General features: G+C 47.6%; 1 protein-coding gene across 3 annotated transcripts in view; it reads left to right on the forward strand.

Annotated features, from left to right (window-relative positions):
• The window catches only part of RIN3 (Ras and Rab interactor 3), a 112,611-nt gene extending 94,585 nt beyond the window's left edge, over positions 1–18,026 (forward strand). The window contains exons 9-11 of one of the 3 annotated variants that reach the window (XM_019552438.1): positions 1,779–1,942; positions 6,609–6,642; positions 9,971–10,096. In XM_019552438.1, coding sequence (XP_019407983.1) covers positions 1,779–1,942; positions 6,609–6,642; positions 9,971–10,002 — 230 coding nt within the window. In that variant the 3' untranslated portion in view covers positions 10,003–10,096. Of the gene's footprint in view, positions 1–1,778; positions 1,943–6,608; positions 6,643–9,970; positions 11,317–17,748 lie in introns of those variants that run through there. The other 2 variants (XM_019552437.1, XM_019552436.1) reach the window with 2 other exon arrangements.
• Positions 18,027–19,186: the final 1,160 nt, after the last annotated feature.

The raw sequence follows: 19,186 nt of genomic DNA on the forward strand, positions 1-19,186 counted from the left end.
CCTTTCCTCATAAATCATACTTCCCAGGCCCCTAATCATTTTTGTTGCTCTGCATTGGACTATTTCCAATTTGTGCATCTCTTTCTTGAAGTGTGAGGCCCAAAACTGGACAACAGTACTGCAGGTGTGGCCCTATCGGTGCTGAATTGAGAAGAAGAATCGCTTCCCTTGATTTGCAAGTGACAGTCCTGTTAATACAACCTAGTATATAGCTGGCCTTTTTGCAACAAGAGCACACTGTTGACTCGTACTCAGTTTGTACTCCACTGTAACCTCCAGGTCCTTCTCTGCAGTACTGCAACCTAGCCAATCATTCCCCAGAATGGGGTGAGCCATAAATGGCCAACCTGTGCCTGGATGCTCACAGAGGGACAATCCTTTGAGTAATCCTCCTCTTTTTGAGTAAGTGGGAAGGCCCGCTCCATTTCTAGCACTGGGGGCACCAGACACGCACAAAACAAAATGCCTTAGCTTGCATTATAAGGCAAGGGCTGGTGAAATTGGTTTATCTCTGAAAGAAGATCCTGTATGAGTTTACAGTGATTCTACATTTAACCTGAAGGTGTCTTTAACAACGCCACCATTGCTTTCATTCATCTATGTTATGGGGGACATGGTCATGCTGAAAGATAGGTTGCAGATACAGGCAGACCAGGACAGGCTGGAGAGTTGGGCAAACCAGAACCAGATGAAGTTCAGCACTCAGAAGTGTAAGGTGCTCCATCTCAGGGCAAACAATCCCTAACATACCTACAGGCTCGGTGGCGACAACTTGACTTGCACCATGGCCGAAAGGGACCTGGGGTAGTGACTGACCATTGCGTGAACATGAGCTGGCAGTACAATGCTGTGGCCAGCAGGGCAAACAATATGCTGGCATTCATTAACTGTTGCATCTCATGCAAAACTAAGGAAGTGATACTCCCACTGTACTCTGCACTGGTGAGACCACAGCTGGAATACTGCATCCAGTTCTTGTTGCACTTCAACAAGGATGTGGAAAAACTTGAGAGGGTCCAGAGAAGAGCCACCCATATGATCAGGGACTTGCAAGGCAAGCCATATGAGGAGAGGCTGAGGGACTTGGGCCTCTTCAGCCTACAGAAAAGAAGGCTGAGAGGGGGCTTACTGCTACGTCAGGGGAGTACATCAAGAACTCAGTGAACAGTTGTTCACCAGGGCACCCCTGGGAAAGACCAGTAGCAATGGATACAAACTCCTGGAAGGCCACTTCAGGCTCAGTTCCAGGAAAAAATCCTTCATGGTCAGTGTGTCCAGACTGTGGAACAAACTCCTTCCGGTGGTGGTGCAGTCACCTACCCTGGAAATCTTCAAAAGGGGACTGGACAGTCACCTCACTGGGGTCACTTGACCCCAGCTGTCTTTTCTTGCCTACTGCAGGGGGACTGGACTCGATGATCTGCAAAGTCCCTTTCATCCCCTAACAATCTCTGAATCTACGAATCTATCTATGGGGAATGACACATGCAAGTTCAGTAGCCTCCATTGCCTGCCCTGCTACATGAACCAGAATGCTGTGTACTGTGATAATTATTTATTATTTCTACTGAGGTAACATCAGGAGACTCCAACAGAAGTCAGAGCCCTGTTGTCCCCTGGTACAGGGAGATAAAACAATCCACCCTACAACACCCATAATCCAAGATATGGACAGTTTGTAGAAGTTAAATGAACAGGGAAGCAGAGAGGGTGGAAAGACAAATTAGCAGTAGATTCAGTTACAATGTTGCTTTGGGATCTTCTCTGTCTGTTCCTAGGTTCCTATTATTTAACCACCACCTATGGAGCCCTGGAACACATCAAGAACTATGATAAGATAACAGTGACTCGACAGCTCAGTGTGGAAGTGCAGGACTCCATTCACCGCTGGGAGAGGCGAAGAACACTCAACAAGGCCCGGGCGTCCAGATCATCTGTGCAGGTAACTCCCATTAGCATGACAGACAGTTGCACACATGTACTGATGGGTGAAAGTGTCCCTTAACCAATAAGGCAGACTTTGAAAAAACTCTATTTAAAATTTATTGTAGCTGGAACAGAGAATAAAAATGCCAATTGTGATACAGCTGGTAGAAGAGAAGGCATGACTGAAATTAATGGCTCACTGTACATTCTGTTTATTAAGTTTGTGTGATGGGCTACTAAAGGCAGTGGAAGATACTGAGGTTGAGCAATCACCAAAGTAACTGGCTTGCCCAAGGCTATTTTTGTTCATACTGGGATGCTGTTATAGCATCATGGAAGAGACCTTAAGAGGTTATCTAGTATATTATTTTTCACTGAGGTTGGATCCAAGTACACCGGCCCTTCTTGATAGATGCTTGTCTAATCTGCTTTAAGTCTCCATTGATGGGAATTCTACACCCTCCCTAGGGATCCCCTCATAGACAGTTTTTCTCTATGGGCCTTCGTATATGAAACAAAATGGGCTTTTAAAGCAACTTAAATGCCCTTTTGCACTGCTTTAATAGCGTTGCTGTTTGCATTCTTGGCTGTGTATTCCACTTTAATAGTGTTGCTTTTTGCATGTTCAGTAGTATATTCCACTTTAAATGACTTTGTAATGTAGCAAGATAAAACCTGTCCGAAGAGTTTTAGTTTGCTACCTAACAAAGTGCAATGTTGCACGGGGCGCTGGAAGCCAACGTGCTCAGGGAAGCTCAGGCTTGGCAGGCTTTCAGCATCCTGTGCACTGTCCCCATCACCTTCTCCCATCGCCTTCTCCCATCACCAGCACACCTTGCTGCTCTGCCCCAGGGGCAAGCCAGCCATTCCCAGGCAGTCCCAGGTGGTAAGAAGGCAGCAGGGACTGTGCATGGGGTTCTGGAGCCTACCTGCCTCTCTCGTGGCGGTGGCTGGGCATTGGTCGGGGTGGGTAGCTGCCAGTGGCCCTAGCGCTCCCTGAGCTGCAGGGGACCCTGGTGCTTCCCTCTGCAGCAGAGGCGCCCCCCAGGCGCAGCTCAGGAGCTGCGCAACCTGGCAGCAGCTGGAGCAAGCAGGCTCAACTGAAGAAAAAAAAAGTGGCAAGGAACCTGATCTTTTCTTTTCCCCACTCCTGGGGCCTGCCTGAGCTGTGTGGGAGCCCAGTGTTTCCCTCCACAGCTACAGGGGGTACATTGCTTCCCTCAGTGGCTGCAGCGCTTCCTAGGACTGCCCAAGCCAGGTGCCATGCCAGCGGGTGGGTGCCACCTGGGAGGCACCACCACCACAGAGTGAAGCACTGGGGTCCCCCACAGCACAGGGACCTCTTGGCCCACTGGCAGCTCACCCTCCACCCCCCACCATGGGAGAAGCAGGTAAGCTCTAAGGATTGGGCCTCTAGACCTTGTGTACATGTGATGGGGTTTAGTTCAGTTTAGTTCTCCTTAAACTGAAACAGTGGAAACCATGGGTTCTTTAAAGGCCACTGTTTCAATTTAGGGAGATCTAAACCGAACTAAACCCCCATCGTGTGTGCAAGCACCCTATAGCTACTTAAATCATCTTCAAGCATTAAGCCAAATTTTTATTGTCCCATTTTCAGGTGACATGGGGAAAAACTGATCATCAGTTTCTCTAACACCCTTCTACATATTAGAAGACTGATATCATTTCCTTCCACTCTGTCTTCTCTTTTCTAGACAGAACATGCTCATTTCCTTGAATTTTAACTCCTAGGTCTTGTTTTCTCAGCCTTATATTATCTGCAGTCTTTTCAGCTTGCACATATCTTTCCTAGTCGGATACCAAACCATTGACAACTACTGGTAGAGTACAGGTTTTCAACAAGTTAGGCACTCACTTTATGGTAATTCTATCTACGATGTATTTTCCTAATTTACTAATTAAACTGTCATATTAGATGGTGTCAAAAGCCTAACTAAACTCAAGCTATATTATGCTTTTCCCTTTGAAAGTTATCTGGTTAATGAAAGAATTTAGATTGTTTTAACATAATTTGTAGGGCTGTGCGAAGTTTGTCCCTGATTCGATTCGGTGGAGATTCAGCCCAATTCGGTGGCTGAATTTCCGAATCCAGATCAAATCAGAGGAACCTTTAATCTCTCCAAATCAAATTGGAACGCTCTGACTTGAGTCAGAAAGATTCGGCAATTCGGACATAGACACAGCTTTAAATGTTTTTTCTACATACCTCTAGGTAGCTGATGGCTTGTGAATGCTGTGATGCTGGGGTGCATGGAGCGTCCTACAGAAGTGCAAGGGGGCTCCCCAGCGTGCTCAGCAGCAGACCCGGAAGTAGACCAGAAGCACTTCCAGTCGACTTCTGGGTCCACCAGAGAGTACGTGGTGGGCCCCCCCAGCATTCACAGGCTCGGCGACTGGTGTCTCCTGGGTCTGGGGAGGCACCCAGAATCCCCCTGCGGCTGATCACTGATCCGGGGGGGAGGGGGCACGTGTACGGTCCTTGGTGGACACAGAAGTGGACTGGAAGTACTTCCAGTCCACTTCCGGGTTTACCGGACAGCGTGCTGCCCCTGCCCCCTGCACGCTCCTGTGGGATGCTCCATTTGCCCCAGCATCGCAACATTCATGACCCATGCTGGTACCTCGAGGTATGTAGAAAAAACATTTAAAGCTGTGTCTATGTCCAAATTGCTGATTCTCCAAATCAGCATTGAATCTTCAGATTCAGATTTGACTGAATTGAATCAGGGATAGTGATCCAAATCAACGAATCGAATTGCTGTCCCTGATTCAGGCCAAATCTGAATCTGAATCATATAGGGCCCACTTCACATACCCCTAATCATTTGTTCTTGATGATTCCATGTTAGCTGTTTTTATCACTTCAGTATTCCCTAGCTTCTTATCAGTTGTTTCAGAATTTGTCCCAGTATTTTTCTGGTTGTCAGGTATTTTTCTAGGTCTACAATTCCCCACATCCTCCTTTTTCCCCTTCTTAAATATTACGTTGGCCCTTTTCCAGGCCTCTGGGATCTCCTCTATAGGCAAGGGTTCAGAAATAGCTTTAGCTAATTCCTTGACTATTCTAAGATGAATGTTATCACCCTATTTACTTTGCTAAACTGTTCTTTCCCTATTCTAGCCTTCACTCCTATTCCCTAGTTAAAATTGATCTGGTTAAGTATCCAGTCACAGCTTTATTGGTGAAAACTGAAGCAAAGAAGGCACTGGGTACATCAATCTTGCCTGTATCATCCGTTACGTTCTCTTCTTCCTTGATAAGTAATGGACAAATATCTTTCTTCATCTTCTCCTTATTTCTAATCCAGGGCTATCCAACAGGCAGCCCATAGGTTGCATGTGGCCCCTAAAGCATTAACCTGTGGCCCCTGGGCTCCCAGTCCAGGGGACAGCGTTACTATTGACAGGGCCAAGGCAGTTAGGCAGGGGGCGGGAATCAAAAACCCTGTGTGTCATGCCAGCATGTTACAGTGTGGGGAGGGGCACGTGGGACAGTATGTAGAGCTTGGGAGCTCTGGCCCTGGAGCTCATGGGGGGAACATGCTGATTGGTATGGTGGGGGGACACATGGCACAGTGTGCCAGGGTGCGGGGTCAGTGACATGGTAGGGGGTACCTGTGTTCAGCCCTTGTGGGATGTTACGAGGGGGTCCTTGGCCACTCAGAAGCTGGACAGCCATGTTCTAATTCAACTTTAGAACCTTTTCCCATTGCCTCTTATGGCCCTCACTAGCTGTAACTTGCTTTGTGCATAAGTCTTCTGGATTTGGTGCCTTCACACACACACTCTGCCTGCATACTCATCTGTGTTTCTACTTTTTGTTTCTTCCCTTTGTAGTTTTCTGGTTATGAAAGAGCTGCCGATGCAGCCATAATGGCTTCTTCCTATAGGTTGCATCTTTCCTCTGCATTGGGATATTTCCATTGTGCTTTTAATAATAGTCTCTTTCAGTCACTCCTTTATCTCTTAGATTATCATCCCCTAAAATACCAGTTCTCCAAGTGTTCAAGCCTGCTTTTTAGAAGTCAGTTATCCTTGTTCTGCTGCTTTCATTCTTTCTATTCCTTCTATAGGGAACTCTTTCATTTTGGAATCACTTAAACCCAAATTACCTTCTACCTTTAGCTTTTCAGCTAGTTAATAAGAATCAAACAGAACGTAGCTGTTACCATTGACACATCCTTTGCCGCCTCAAACAAAAAGTTGCCCTCAGCATATCCCAAGAAGTTTTTGGATGGGGTGTTTCTATGCTGTTTTTCCAACAGAAGTCTGGTAATTAAATTGCCATTAACATCAGGTCCTAATTTTTTAATGCTTCTGTGAGTTACTAAAAAAAAAGGTATCACCTGCCTCCTCTTCCTGATTAAACCCTCTGGCCTCATCCCTGATTTTTCCCTTTTTACCTTAATGTTGAGACATTCAAACAAGCCTGCTTCTTATCTCTTCCTCCTCCTTATATCATTAAGCAGCAGGTTTATATCAGCTGTGGTTTAAAAATGTTACTAGATAAGATAGATGTCTCTGTCCACCTGCTATGGGGGAAAGTGCACACATCACAATAAACACTCTCAAAGTTGATACAAGTTAGCATCCATGTTGTTGGTCAAGGATTAAGAGGCTGGCAAAAAGGCAGAAAGACTAAGTTGCCTTCTTCTTCCTAGTTGTGTTTCCAGGACATTTCAGCAGTTTTCATGGGTAAGAAAACTTCTAGTGTTGCTTCCTGTCTTGTATTCCTAGATAAATGCCCTGGCAACCCAAGGCATTCCACAAGCACTGAATGAATGTTCATAGCTGTTTGCAATACTCTGTGTTCAACCACAAGGTGGCAGCAAAGATCCTTTTGCTCAGGCTTTATGACTCCTTGACAGACTGTCTACATGTGCCATTAGTGCTTATTGCTCCACAGTTTATTGCTCCTGGGAAGCTCCTAGGCACACCACTTACACGTGCGCCCTGACTGTAGCACTTTGAGCCAGGTCACAGGCTGGCAGGGAGCCTGGGGGTTCAGCCTGCCAGCCTGGAGCTGCTCCAACTAGGCTCAGTGTGGTGCAGAGGGGCTAGCTGGGGCACGAGGGTGCTTCAGTATGGGGCTAGCCATCAGGCAGCCCCTACACTGAAGCACCCTTGTGCCCCAGCCAGCTAGGTTGGCATCTACATGTGTGATGCTGTGCACGAAAATAAATTCTGCAGCAGGGTAGGACTTGTATTTACAAGAACTAGCCTGCTGCAGAGTTAATTAGTTTGGTGCTCCCTAATAGGGCTGCACATGTAGACACTGAGAATTTAATGCAGTTAATTAGTCATTTGCAGAGTAAATGTCTTGTGTAGACGTGCCCACAGTGACTTGTCCAGCATGCACAAGGGAGCACTTAATGGATGTGGAGAATATGTTCCTCATACTTCCCTCCAGTGTGTAGGTCTGCTTGGCTCAAGCAATGCAGATTTTAACAAGTACTCTCCTCATCACAAACAGATCAGCTGTGTAGGCTGTCAGCCTTTTACTCTTCACTTGAGCCATTTAAATAGAAACTGGACTATTTCTAGTCCAGAGCACTACAAAATGTGCTGGAGGGAAGAGCCCCTTCCTGGCAAGGGAATGATCTAGATCAGTGGAACCTACGTCATCTGACCCACCTCATCTAGCCAGGTGAATGGCATAGGGATGGTTGGCAGGCCTGATCTGGCATGTGGGGCCACATCATCTGTCCTTCAGGGCTCCCTGCAGGTACAGAAATTTGGCAGTACAATGAGCAGTGGAAGCATTAATTGTTGCAGCTCAGGAGCCACAGCAGTTAACACTGCCACCACACCTCCACCTCTACATTTTCAGACCCATGGAGAGCCTTGCAGGCTGGATGGCATGGCTTCGTGAACTGGATCCAGCCCACAGGCCATATCTTGGTCACTTATGGTCTAGATACTTTGTAGTTCTGTAGCATCTTTATCCATTCCCTTTCTAGAGTCAGGCCTCACTTTTCAGAAGCAAGATCCCTCTACCAGGTCATATGCAAAATAACCTGCAAGATTTCCCAACTTCCCCTCTTCAGTTGTCTGACCAAAAAGGCTGCATTATTTTTAATCCTTCTGGATGAAAAGGACGCCTGTGGCCGTGGGTTGCCTAGAGCTGTGACTCGAGCGTTCCCTGGGGGGCGGTATGCAATCATTGCTCTCCTAATCCACGTTCAATTGGAATCCATCTCACAGCAGCCGCTCTTTCAGTACCTTCCAACTGAAGAAAGAAGGGGAAGACACCATCCCATGTTGTCCCTACCTCACAGAGGTGGGAGGACTGCAATGAAGCAAGTCTTCTCCTAGTCTGGGAGACCTCTAGTTTTGAGGCAGAGCAGGACTTACTCATGCTAATCATATACCATTTTACTTCCTGTTTTGCTGGGTAGTGTACCACAGGCAAAGTGTTGGGGGGGAAACTATTTCCAAGAGCACAGACTGCATCACAGGAGATATTCAACAAGGCTGTGACATGTTGAAGGACTTAAACAGATGATCCAGTTCCAGCGTGTGAGCAGTCCCACTGCCTTCAATGGGACTAATCACTTCTTTTAATTATTTTCTGCATCAGGGCATAACAGTGAGTATTCTTTGGGGGAGAGAGCTTGATAGCAGAGGTGAAGCAGGGCAGCTTCACACCTGTGGGAGCCACGATGTACGGGGCAGTGCCAGATGCCTCATGCAGATTGCAGTAGCTACTTTTGTAGCCCCCCAACAAAGGTGGTGTCTGTAGGTACTGCCCCAGTCAGCCCCTTCAGTTATGCTATTGCAGGGTCTCCCAAACTTTGATACCTGAGGCACACTTTTTTCTGGATCAAAATTGGCATCACACTTGACTTTTACACCTGAAAGATACATATGTATATATATGTGTGTGTGTGTGTGTGTGTGTTTTCCATGATGTATACTGTACTTACCAGAATCAAATACAACTTTCAATTAAGAAGGCCCCCCCCCCATTAGATTCTAGACATGGGAAATTATAAATTTGTTATAATTTTCCATGTCCAAAACCTAATTATTGGAGGGTCACCTTAAATTTGTCCCCCTCACTGCTGCAGTAGGAAAACTGTGGCAAGGGGCAAGCAGTGAGGAAAGCAGAGTCAAAGGAGGTGGGCAGGTGACAGGACGGCAAATAGAGGTAAAAAGGCACAGGAGAAAGCAGAGGGGGAAGCATAAGTGGGAAGAAAGCAGATGAAGGCAGCTTGCCCTCCTCCACTTCTGGCTCCCTGCTGTCCCCCACTATCACCTCCACTTCCTCACCTCCTGCCTCCCTGCCTATTCCCCTTCTGCTGCTTTCCCTACTGTTGGAGAGGGAGGGTGAGCCCCAGAGTCACTCAGGAAGCACCTAGGCAGGGAGCCTGGCTCCGCTGTGGGCAGATTCCTTCTTCCCTGCCCAGCTCCTCTCCCACCTGCCTTGTCTCCCCTGATGGCTGAGAGCAGGAGCACTCTGCATGCTGCAGAGCCAGGCTCCCCGTGTAGCTGCTCACCGCAGCGTGGGACCGGAGTAGCTCTGGAACTCCCCAGGTGCCTGCTACAGCTGCGTCTGACTGCTCCAGCTGGGAGCTGCTCTACAAGGAGCACGGCTGGCTGGAGAACATAGCAATAGGGTGCAGATTCCTCCTTCCCTGCCTGGCTCCCTGCCAAGAAGGGAATGGGAGGAGGGAGGCAGGCAGGGATGCTGGTGCTGTCCTTGCCCCAACTGGGCTCCCCACACAGCTGCATCTCACAGCTTCCAACTGTGATACTCGATGCTAAGACAAAGCTTTATTTCTCCCAAGATGAATAGAAGAAAAACCTTGTGTTGGAATCGAGTAAATACAGTAACACATTCCGTTCCCCTGCCGGAGTAAATCATACCAAAATCCTACCACTGAAACATCCCTGACTCTAGGGAAGTCTGAATTTGGACTGAACTTTGCTCCCCGGGCCCGTGTCTAATATGCTGTCATCACTGGTATCTCCTAAAGTGAAAGCCTCAATAGCTAGATCTCCCGCTTGTTTGTCTTGGCAGGATTTCATCTCCATCTCTTTTATGGAGCCTGAGTCCCAGACAAGGACATTGGCCTCCCGGAATGACACGACGACGCTGCAGCTAGGCCAGCAATGTGCTGAGAAGTTTGAGGTATCAGATCCCCAGGACTATGGGCTCTTTGTTGAGGTGGACAACAGATGCCTGCAGCTCGCTGACGATGCCTTCCCTCATCACATAAAATCCTACTTGCTGAAATTTGAACCCAAGAAAGATTTCCACTTTATTTATAAAGCAAAAGCCAGTGAAGAAACCCAGGTTCTAGTCATCAAAGAGCCAGACTTTTTATAGTGGGAGAACTCTTATACTATATGTGGAGGTATCTCTGAAGAACTGAGACAGGTTATCTCATGAGAGCTTCTGTCACTAACATCAGAAGCTACTGGGGGCTCAGCCTTTTAGCAGGGGAGGGCAGGATGCTAAGTGTAGATGCTGTCTGATTCCAGGGCATTTCTCAGGAGAATTCAGCTGCAGAAGTAAATGCAGCTTTCATGGGAATCTTCATACTTAAACTTGAAGTGTTAAACCTCAAAACCTCTGTATGCCAATAGATTAAACTCTGCATATCATAAGTAGCCAATGGAGCTTTATGCCAGTTGCTCCTGAGTTTCTACAGTAGGGTGAACAATTGTCCCATTACAACCTGAATAGTGACCTCCATGCAGAGTGCCTGTACAAGGCCTGTGCATATGTTAAGCCCTATTTTTAGGGCTTAACTGGTGCCTGTGCCCAGTGCTGGCTTGTTGGACAAGGCTGAATTGAATAAATTCTGGGCCATGGCTGATATATTCAGTGGTATAGGATTGTGTTATGCAGCAAAACTCCATACATACCTTGGCATCTCACACATGTGAAATATAGGCAACAAAAGAACATGCACGCTAATACTGTACATGCACTTGTAATCCCTTCTATACAGTACTTTCAGTGAAAAAATGGAATTTATGCATTTCCACTGGTGCATATTTGCAGATTGAATCATGTCTATCTCCTATTAGATGTACAGTAGTTTTAATTACGTATGTTGTATGATAATGTCCAGCTAAATGTATTTATTTCCACTTATGATATGTTATAATCACTGCAAAATAACATTTTAGTTGTGGAGAACTTTATAGCATAAAAAGGTTCAGGTGAAAAGCAAGGCCCAACACAGCAGGCTCTGTTTTATATCAAATGGATCTGTGAAGGAGCTTAAGTTCAAAGAAGTTTAAAAAAAAACCTTTCTCTTTTTACCCAGTATTGGATGCTTCTCTTCCATGATCTAATCATATCATCAGGCCATGCTGTATTATAACATGAGTAAATCCATACTGTTACAAACTGAACTTGCCAATGCTCCTTCTGCTCTCTCCAGTTCTCTATTCAGGGGTTCAGAGCCTACCACTGAAATCTCACTGCAGACTTGATTTCCCATAAAAATGTCCCAGTACAAAAGTACATGCCTGCACTAACCTCAGGCAGGTTTTCTGCCTCCTCAGTGAAGAATGAAAATGGCAGTCATCTTAAATGCAGGCTTGAATCCATCATTGGCCTGATTTCACAGTCTTTAGTCAGGCAAAGTTCCCCTTGATGTTAATGTTCTTACAGGAACCAGTTCTCCTTAGGCGAGATAAGATGCATCTAACTTTCATTACAGCAGGAGTATCTGATCCACAGGACAGGCCAAGTGACAGGAAACCCCCCCACAAAGTTATGGTTAGAAAAGGGGTCATTATGCAAGGTGCAAGTGATTGCATTCAACTTACTGCCAGCTTCAACTCGCATATAAATGTTAGGAGGGGCAGGAGGATTGGCCTGGGTTCCACAATTCCTACCACATTTTCATATATACTTTCAAGGGGCCCCTGCCTTGTATTGGAATCACCAAGTATAAAAGGAAATGAGGATGGTCCTGCTCCCTGGGGCTGGGAATGTTTACTCCTCTCTCTCTTCACCCCTGCTGCATTGTTTAAACTAAATCCTTTTGACTCCTTTGTGAAGTGCCTCAGCCAAACTTGCATCAAAAAACTGATGATGCCATTGAACTTGTTATTGTCTATTCTATTGAGTCCTGAGTTCGTGTTGTTGAGAGAAGGCAAGCTATTTTGGACAAATGAGGAACCGAGAATACACCAAATCCGTTGCGTGCAGGACTGGTCTGTTCTTTGTAATGCATCAAGGTCTGCCCCAAGGTCTGTGACTCATATGCCTTCCCACTCATGTTATGCAATTAGCTAACACCCTCCACTTCTGAAAGGAAGTGTGTAGACATAAATTGTGATATCCCTTGGGATCCTTCAGTTTCAAAGGTGCTGCATACCTAGTGATATGTAGCGTGCAGACTTTGGTCAGCTCCATGTGTGAAATACAAGATATCCGTGCAATGACAGGGTGACTGAATTTCAGGTACTCACTGTGCAGTGGGGAAATGAAATCCGTCTGCCACCCATGGGAGGTTGCCCTCTGCAACTGATACTTCCACCTTTGACTGGAAACCAAGCTACTGCCCTTCTGAATTCTCCTGGATGGAGATTCCTACCCTGGGATTATGCACATATATGAACAATCAGTCACTGTAGCTTGTGGAGGCAGGTAAACCACTGAGAGCAAAATATTGTTTCTTTTAATGATAGTTTTGGCACCATATAGCCATTGGGATACACTTGTTTAATTTATCCAGACGAGCCCCCGGACAGCTTGCATACTCCCTGCAGGTGCTAGAGCTGAGAATAATTGCTTGCTACAACCAACAGCAGACAGATAACTGACAGAAAACCATGCAGAAGAGCTTTATGGATCTGTGTCTCTTTTTCAGTCTAACCATCTTTTGGGATTAATAATGTCCAGACATGTCCTCATCTGCGTAGCTCACAGGACCTCATGGGACTCCATCTTGCTCCTGGAACAGTAAACTACTTCACACTGGGTGTGTTTACATGAGACGTTTACTGCACAGTAGCCTAATAACACTGCAAAGTAGCATGCCAGTCAAAAACCATGCTAATACACTAGTTCATTGTTATTAGGCTACTGCGCAGTAAGCATCACAAAAAAAACATGTGCCAGCACTGCTGCATGGTACCTGTAGTTACTGTGCATTTAGTTAGTACTTCATTAAGCAGCTGGGGGGCACAGCTGCACCGGTGGTGGCAGGACCCCAGCAGCAGGGAGCAGGGAGCTCCTGCACCACTGGCACTGGCGGCAGGGGTGTGAGCACCGACCACGGGTCAGCAACCACCTGCAGGCACCGCTGGCAGCATTGACCAAGAGCAATCAGGGGCTGCCCGCAGATGCCACTGGTGGTGCCAGTGGCAGGGTGACAAGCGGCGACCGCCCATAGGCGCCACTAACAGTATCAGTTGTGCCTTTTTGCATGGGATACATCGCTAAGTGTAGTGGGGTGCATATGCACCCACGTGCTCCCCCTACGTGTCATCTCTGGCACATTATTGAACATGTAGATGTGGCCACTGGGCACTTCCATACATGCAGTTAACCAGAAGCAATAAACTCCAGAGCTTACTCAACCCCTCAGTAAATGTCTTGTGTAGATGTTCCCCCTGGGAACAATTAGCTCTGCAGCAGTGGACTAATTAGCTTCACAATAAACACTGCATGTCTATACATGCAGCCCTATCAGGCTGGAGTAAACTAATTAACTCCACAGCAGGGTTTTGCAGCCTGGGACCAGGACTTGTAAATGCAGAACACCTGGACACATGCCCATGCTAATTAGCACATGTCAGAGCAGACTTGATTAATTGAGTCTGCAGGAGTGTGCTAAGTAACACTCTTCAGCAGCCTCAGCGTCTCGTGTATTCAGTGTCCCTGTGCTTCAAAATGGCAGCAGTAGCAGTAGCACTCTAACTAAAGCTCATTGAACAAGCTTTAGTTAAAGTACCCTGAAGTGTGGGACACTGAATACATGAGATGCTATGAGCGCGTTAATTAAACCAGCTCCTGAGAGCTGCTCCAATTAAAGCACCCCCCCAACCCCAGATCATGTGTAAAGACTCCCCCAAGTCCTTTTCTGCTACAGAGATTTTTAGTCTGCAGCAACACATGCACAGACACTGCCCTGGCAGGCTGGTGGCATGAGGGTGTTTCAGTAAGGGGGCTGCCTGCTAGCTGGCCCCACACTGAAGCACCCTTATGCCCCAGCCAGCCCCTACAGCATGTTGAGCCAGGGGGAGCAGCTCCAGGCTGGCAGGCTGACACACCAGGCCTGCGTTCAGCTTGGTGCCAGTTCAACATGCCGCAGTCCTAGGCACACATTCAAATGGTGCATCCAGGAGTGATAAACCTTGGAGCAATAAGCTCCAGAGTTTATTGCTTCGCTTTAATTGCATGTGTAGATGCACCCACTCAATACATTCATATTGGGAAGATTTAAAGTCTAGATTTAACTTGCTAGGCATCTGAGTCTGAAATGTGTATATTTCTTACCAAATGCTAAATCTGCTAAGTCCCATTCTTCATCAGGTTGCTGGGATGTTCCAGGTTTCTGGAGCAATACAGTGTACGCTCCATCTTCGAAAGACTAAAAATCAGAATTATTTGAATTTAAGTACAAACTCCTGCCAGCCATCCCAATCTGAAATTATTTCTGCTGCTTTACAATTACTGGTGAGATCTGAATGCATTCCCAATCAGTTCAATTCTTAACGTACTCTTATGCTTAGATGACATAAATTCAAGCTGTCATGCAGCACAAGACAGCACAGAGTACATGAGGGCTGTCATAAATGACCTTGTATCTTTCTGTCTGTTCCTATACTTGGTCCTCTTCTGTAACAGGCACTGAGGAATCCCAAAGGGAAAAACTGTTGTGTTCCAAAGCCCTTAACCTGATCAGGGTATCTTTACCCTGCCAAATTCATGGTTAATGAGGTTAACATAAATCCCATGGGGATCAAGATAAAATGCGAAAGTACAGGTAGAAAAGTAGGACAGGTTCCACTTGAGGACGGGTAGAGGAGAATAGCCAGACTTCATACTTATTGGGTAAGGGAAATGGTACATGTTTCCTTATTGAACTGATGAGACCTCCTCTTCGTTGGAGGGACCTAGGAAATCAGCGTCCACATGGGACTTTGGAGTTGGAGGGATAGGTCATGTGAGATGTTCTGTGACAGTTGTGGAAACCAGGCCATACTATTGCCAGACTAGAGATGTTGAGATTTTCCAACTGAACTTCCTCAAATTTAACACACGTTATGACTGCAAGATGTAAGTAGTGCTTTTGGAAGCCTACCTGAAGGCTCTTTAAAGGGGTCTAAGTTTTCAGGAAGCTATGAACAGCTGTGCCCTAAAAAAATCAGGTCTCTAACCAATCCCAAGTCAAGTGTTCAAAAATTGATGTTACTTTTCAGAATCTTGGCCTAAAATGCTATTTAGCTATGTAAATTCCTGGCTTGATTTTTAGAGGTCACCATATCTCCTATTGAAACCAATGTCAGGCTATTTATTCTCAGGGATAGGGCTACTATGGACTTGCTTGTGGGTCAAACTGGATTCTAAGATCTTTGGGAGGTAATTCTCTCATATGTGTGTAGGGCACATAGATCATTTCATGGCACTATAAAAGATAAAAACCACACAGCAAGCCATACTACAAGATCTGAGGAGATGATCTGAGAGGGATCATCAGGATCCCCAGCCTCTACTTCAGATCTTCCAAAAATAAATCTGTCATCCTAAGATAAACATGAACTCTTGCTGCCCCAGTGCTTTGCTTTTGATGTCCCGTGTTGGCAGTAAATCAGTTTAAGGGCTTGTCTGCACTGGAAATTTACCAAAGTATCTATTCCAGAATAGTGAGGCCTGAAGCTAGTTCACCGTGAAACCCTGTGTGGGTTCTTACTCTGGCATTGAGTGACTTTTACTTTTGTGGGAGGAGGGTCTAAGATGATGCCCCGGCCCCCTGGTGGTACGGCTGAAGCAGAGCTGAGCAGAGCCCATGGCGGGGGACGGGACAGGGCAGATGTGGGCTGCCCGCTGTGGGCTCAGGGCTCCCTGTCCTGCTACCCTCTCTCTGCGAGCCCTACACCACCATGGTGAAGTTTCCCCTGTCCACCCAGCAGCAGTGTGGGGCACATCTCCATGCCACTGCCCTCACTGCTGCCAGGTGGGCAAGGGGGTGCCTCGCCATAGCACTGCTACCAGCACAGGGAGCCCAGGGGAAGGGCAGCAGGGCAGGGAGCCCTGAGCCCGCAGCAGGCAGCCTCCATCCTCCCCCACCCTGTGCACAGATCTGGGGACCATATGCCCCCTATGCCTCCCTCCCTGGGAGTGCATGCAGCAGCAGGGAGCCACTCTCCCTGCCCCCTGGAAGAGCTGTCTATGGCTCTGTTCTGCTCCCCACCCTGGCCCTGGGCCCCATGCACTGTCTGGGTTGGGCAATGCCCCCAGGCCCAGCCCCTGACCCACTCTTTCCCTCACTGTGGGGCCTCAATTTGCACCCCCCCCATAAACTTACCTGAAGGCAGCTGGGGAAGCTGCTCTCCACCACTGCCTGGGGCTGTATTCCTGGCCACGTGTGTGTGTATGTGCGCACACATGCACATGGCACCCCTGTAAACAGAAAACCTGGATCTCTGTATGATACTGGGAATCCAGGACGCATACTATCCAAGAGTTTTGCAGCCTGGGGCCAGGACTTGATGTTCCCATTTTGGGACCGACTGTCCCACCCAGTTAGGGATGGGTGCCTCTTCCCTACAGGGGCCAGAGCCTTTGGGCCCTCATGTACTTGGCACCTATGAGTTGGACTGTCCACACAGGAGCTTATACTTAAATAGCTATTCTGGGATGTTTCTCTATTTCAGTAAATCTCTAAGCATGGACAAGCCCTCTGTCAGAATTACAAGCAGGATATGAGGACTCTGGACTGTGACAGTGCTTTAGCAATGGCAGAGCATATGAACCCCAATCCAACTGGCACAACATAGGCCCTGTGTTCTCTACTGCTTGGTAGCAGATCCTGAAGCACCATCCACCTCCAAGAGAGTCAGGAAGGGAGGGGAGTGGTTACTTTCCCATTGCACTGAGCAAACATCAGGCCAGCTGCACTGCAGACAGGCCCCTGAAGCAGCAAGCAACTCCCATACGTACTTGGGAGCTCCCTGAGCCATTGTATTTGTAGTAGTTTTATCTAATCTCTGTCGGCGACGCTTAAAGCCTCAGCAGAGGTCAGCAGTGAACTGCCAGATGAAGCGAGATGGTCTTCTCGGTGGAAAGACCAGCTTTAGAGGCAAGAGAAACATCCCTGGCTTCTCATCACTGTGTGCTAACTGTGATTCAGCCTTCACCTGCACTACAGATGGTACTGAAGCAAGCAATTCATCTCTTGTAAACCAAGCTGATCCACCAAGCCAACTTTTGATCACCAATGAACAGGAAACAAAAGGCTCCACGTTCCCCGCTGCAGGACAGCCCTAGGTCTCAAATGGAGCTGGAAGTTTGGGTAGCAACTGTGGCAAAAGTGGGGGAAAATGTTTGCTTTAAAAACTAGTTGGTCTCATTATGCTGATCACCTGCACTTGTGCCACTTGCAGTTCCCCTTTCTACCCAAAAGAAACTGGGTGGACAATTTAACAGAAGGAAACTTTCCAGTCTGATGATCCACTGGTATCATTTGATTAGTCAGAGCACCATTACTAAGTGATTCAAGTGCTGGTTCTCACATGATCCATCAGCAGATGAAGTGCACTTCATAACCTTTCAGGAGACTTTACCCTTGGAACAAGTGCGGTTGTGTAAGTCATTTGTTTCCACAGAACTGTTGTGAAACTGCCTATTACCCGGAAAGGCAAACTGTGAGAGAGAGGCTTGCTGAACACATGGAATTCTGTAAAGAAAAGCACATCTATTTTGGATAACCCTGTGCTGCATGCAGCTGGGTTAGTGCCGCATCTTGCTGACCCAGAATCTGAGCCAGTATTAATTTACTGGAACAAGCAGGTCATGCAAGGCCTGGATCAAAGCCAACTGAAACTAAGGATTATTCTGCTGAATTCAGTGTGTTACACGGGGTCACAAATAAATACACAGGCTGAATTTTCATTTTTATTGTTGGCACAGGAAAAGGTGAGAAGGGTGCATGCTTCCTAAGGACTGTAAAAATGATCAGTCTTGCCGTTATTACACATAAACATTGGCAGTGCATCATTCACCCATGCTGCTGTCTTCACGGAAGTCAATGAGACTTTTGCCTGAGTCAGCATCAAAGAATTTTACCTGGAATATTGTATCTATCAAAGCAGAGAGTGTATCAGAGCCGAGTTGTGTTACTCAGGTGCTGCCTGCTCAGGGGAGGTATTGATCAGCCCTGACTTGGCAGCAGCTAAATGCCTCCCGTAGCTCCTGGCCTTGCAGACGCTGCTCACATGCTGATATCCTTTTGCGGGTTGGACATTACTACACTTTGGGTGCCTCTACACATACAATTAACGTACCCAAATCTTACTGCGCTGTAAATTCAGGCATAGTAAGCTTTGGCTGGGAACACATCTACACATGTGTCCTGTTGGGGGTAGATTTGTGCCCAATGGGAGCAGTCAGGCCCAGGGCTGCTCCTGCCCTGCTCTGCGCCCTGCAGCAGCAGCCAGAGGGAGCTGCAGACTTTGGCCACAGCTGCCCAGGTGCTAGGGGTGCTTTTGAAAAGGCTGCCCCACACCTTGCTCCCTCACCGCATGTTTCTCTGGCCCGGAACACTCTGCAACCTGCTGGCACAGCCCTCCAGGGCACTGTCCCCAGAGCCTGGCCCAGCGCACCATAGCTGCTCCTCAGCCGTACTGACCACCTCCTGGCCCAGGTGAGCCTCAGCCCCATCTGGCTGACCCTGCTGCGTGGCCGCACACCTGGGCTCAGGGCCCAGCCTGAGCCCTTTTGCTCCTGGGCCATTGGCTACCAGCCCCTGGCTCGCCTCCCAGACCCTGGCAGGGACACTGATGATGCCCCCATGGATGCCACTACAGCTCCTGTCCACAAGCTTCTGGGGATCCAGCCCCACCACCTCTGAGCCCAACTTGGCAGCTGGGACTGTTGGCACCATGTCATCCAGCACACCTGGAATGACAGCCAGTGGCTGGACTCGTTCTGGATGACCTGGGCCACAATCCAGGAGCTAGTTCAGCAGCTCAGCCTGCACCTGGAGCACCATAGATTCATAGATTCATAGATTCATAGATGCTAGGGTCGGAAGGGACCTCAATA

Source organism: Crocodylus porosus, unplaced genomic scaffold, assembly GCF_001723895.1.
Source record: "Crocodylus porosus isolate Cpor-Errol unplaced genomic scaffold, CroPor_comp1, whole genome shotgun sequence".
Taxonomy (NCBI): Eukaryota; Metazoa; Chordata; order Crocodylia; family Crocodylidae; genus Crocodylus; species Crocodylus porosus.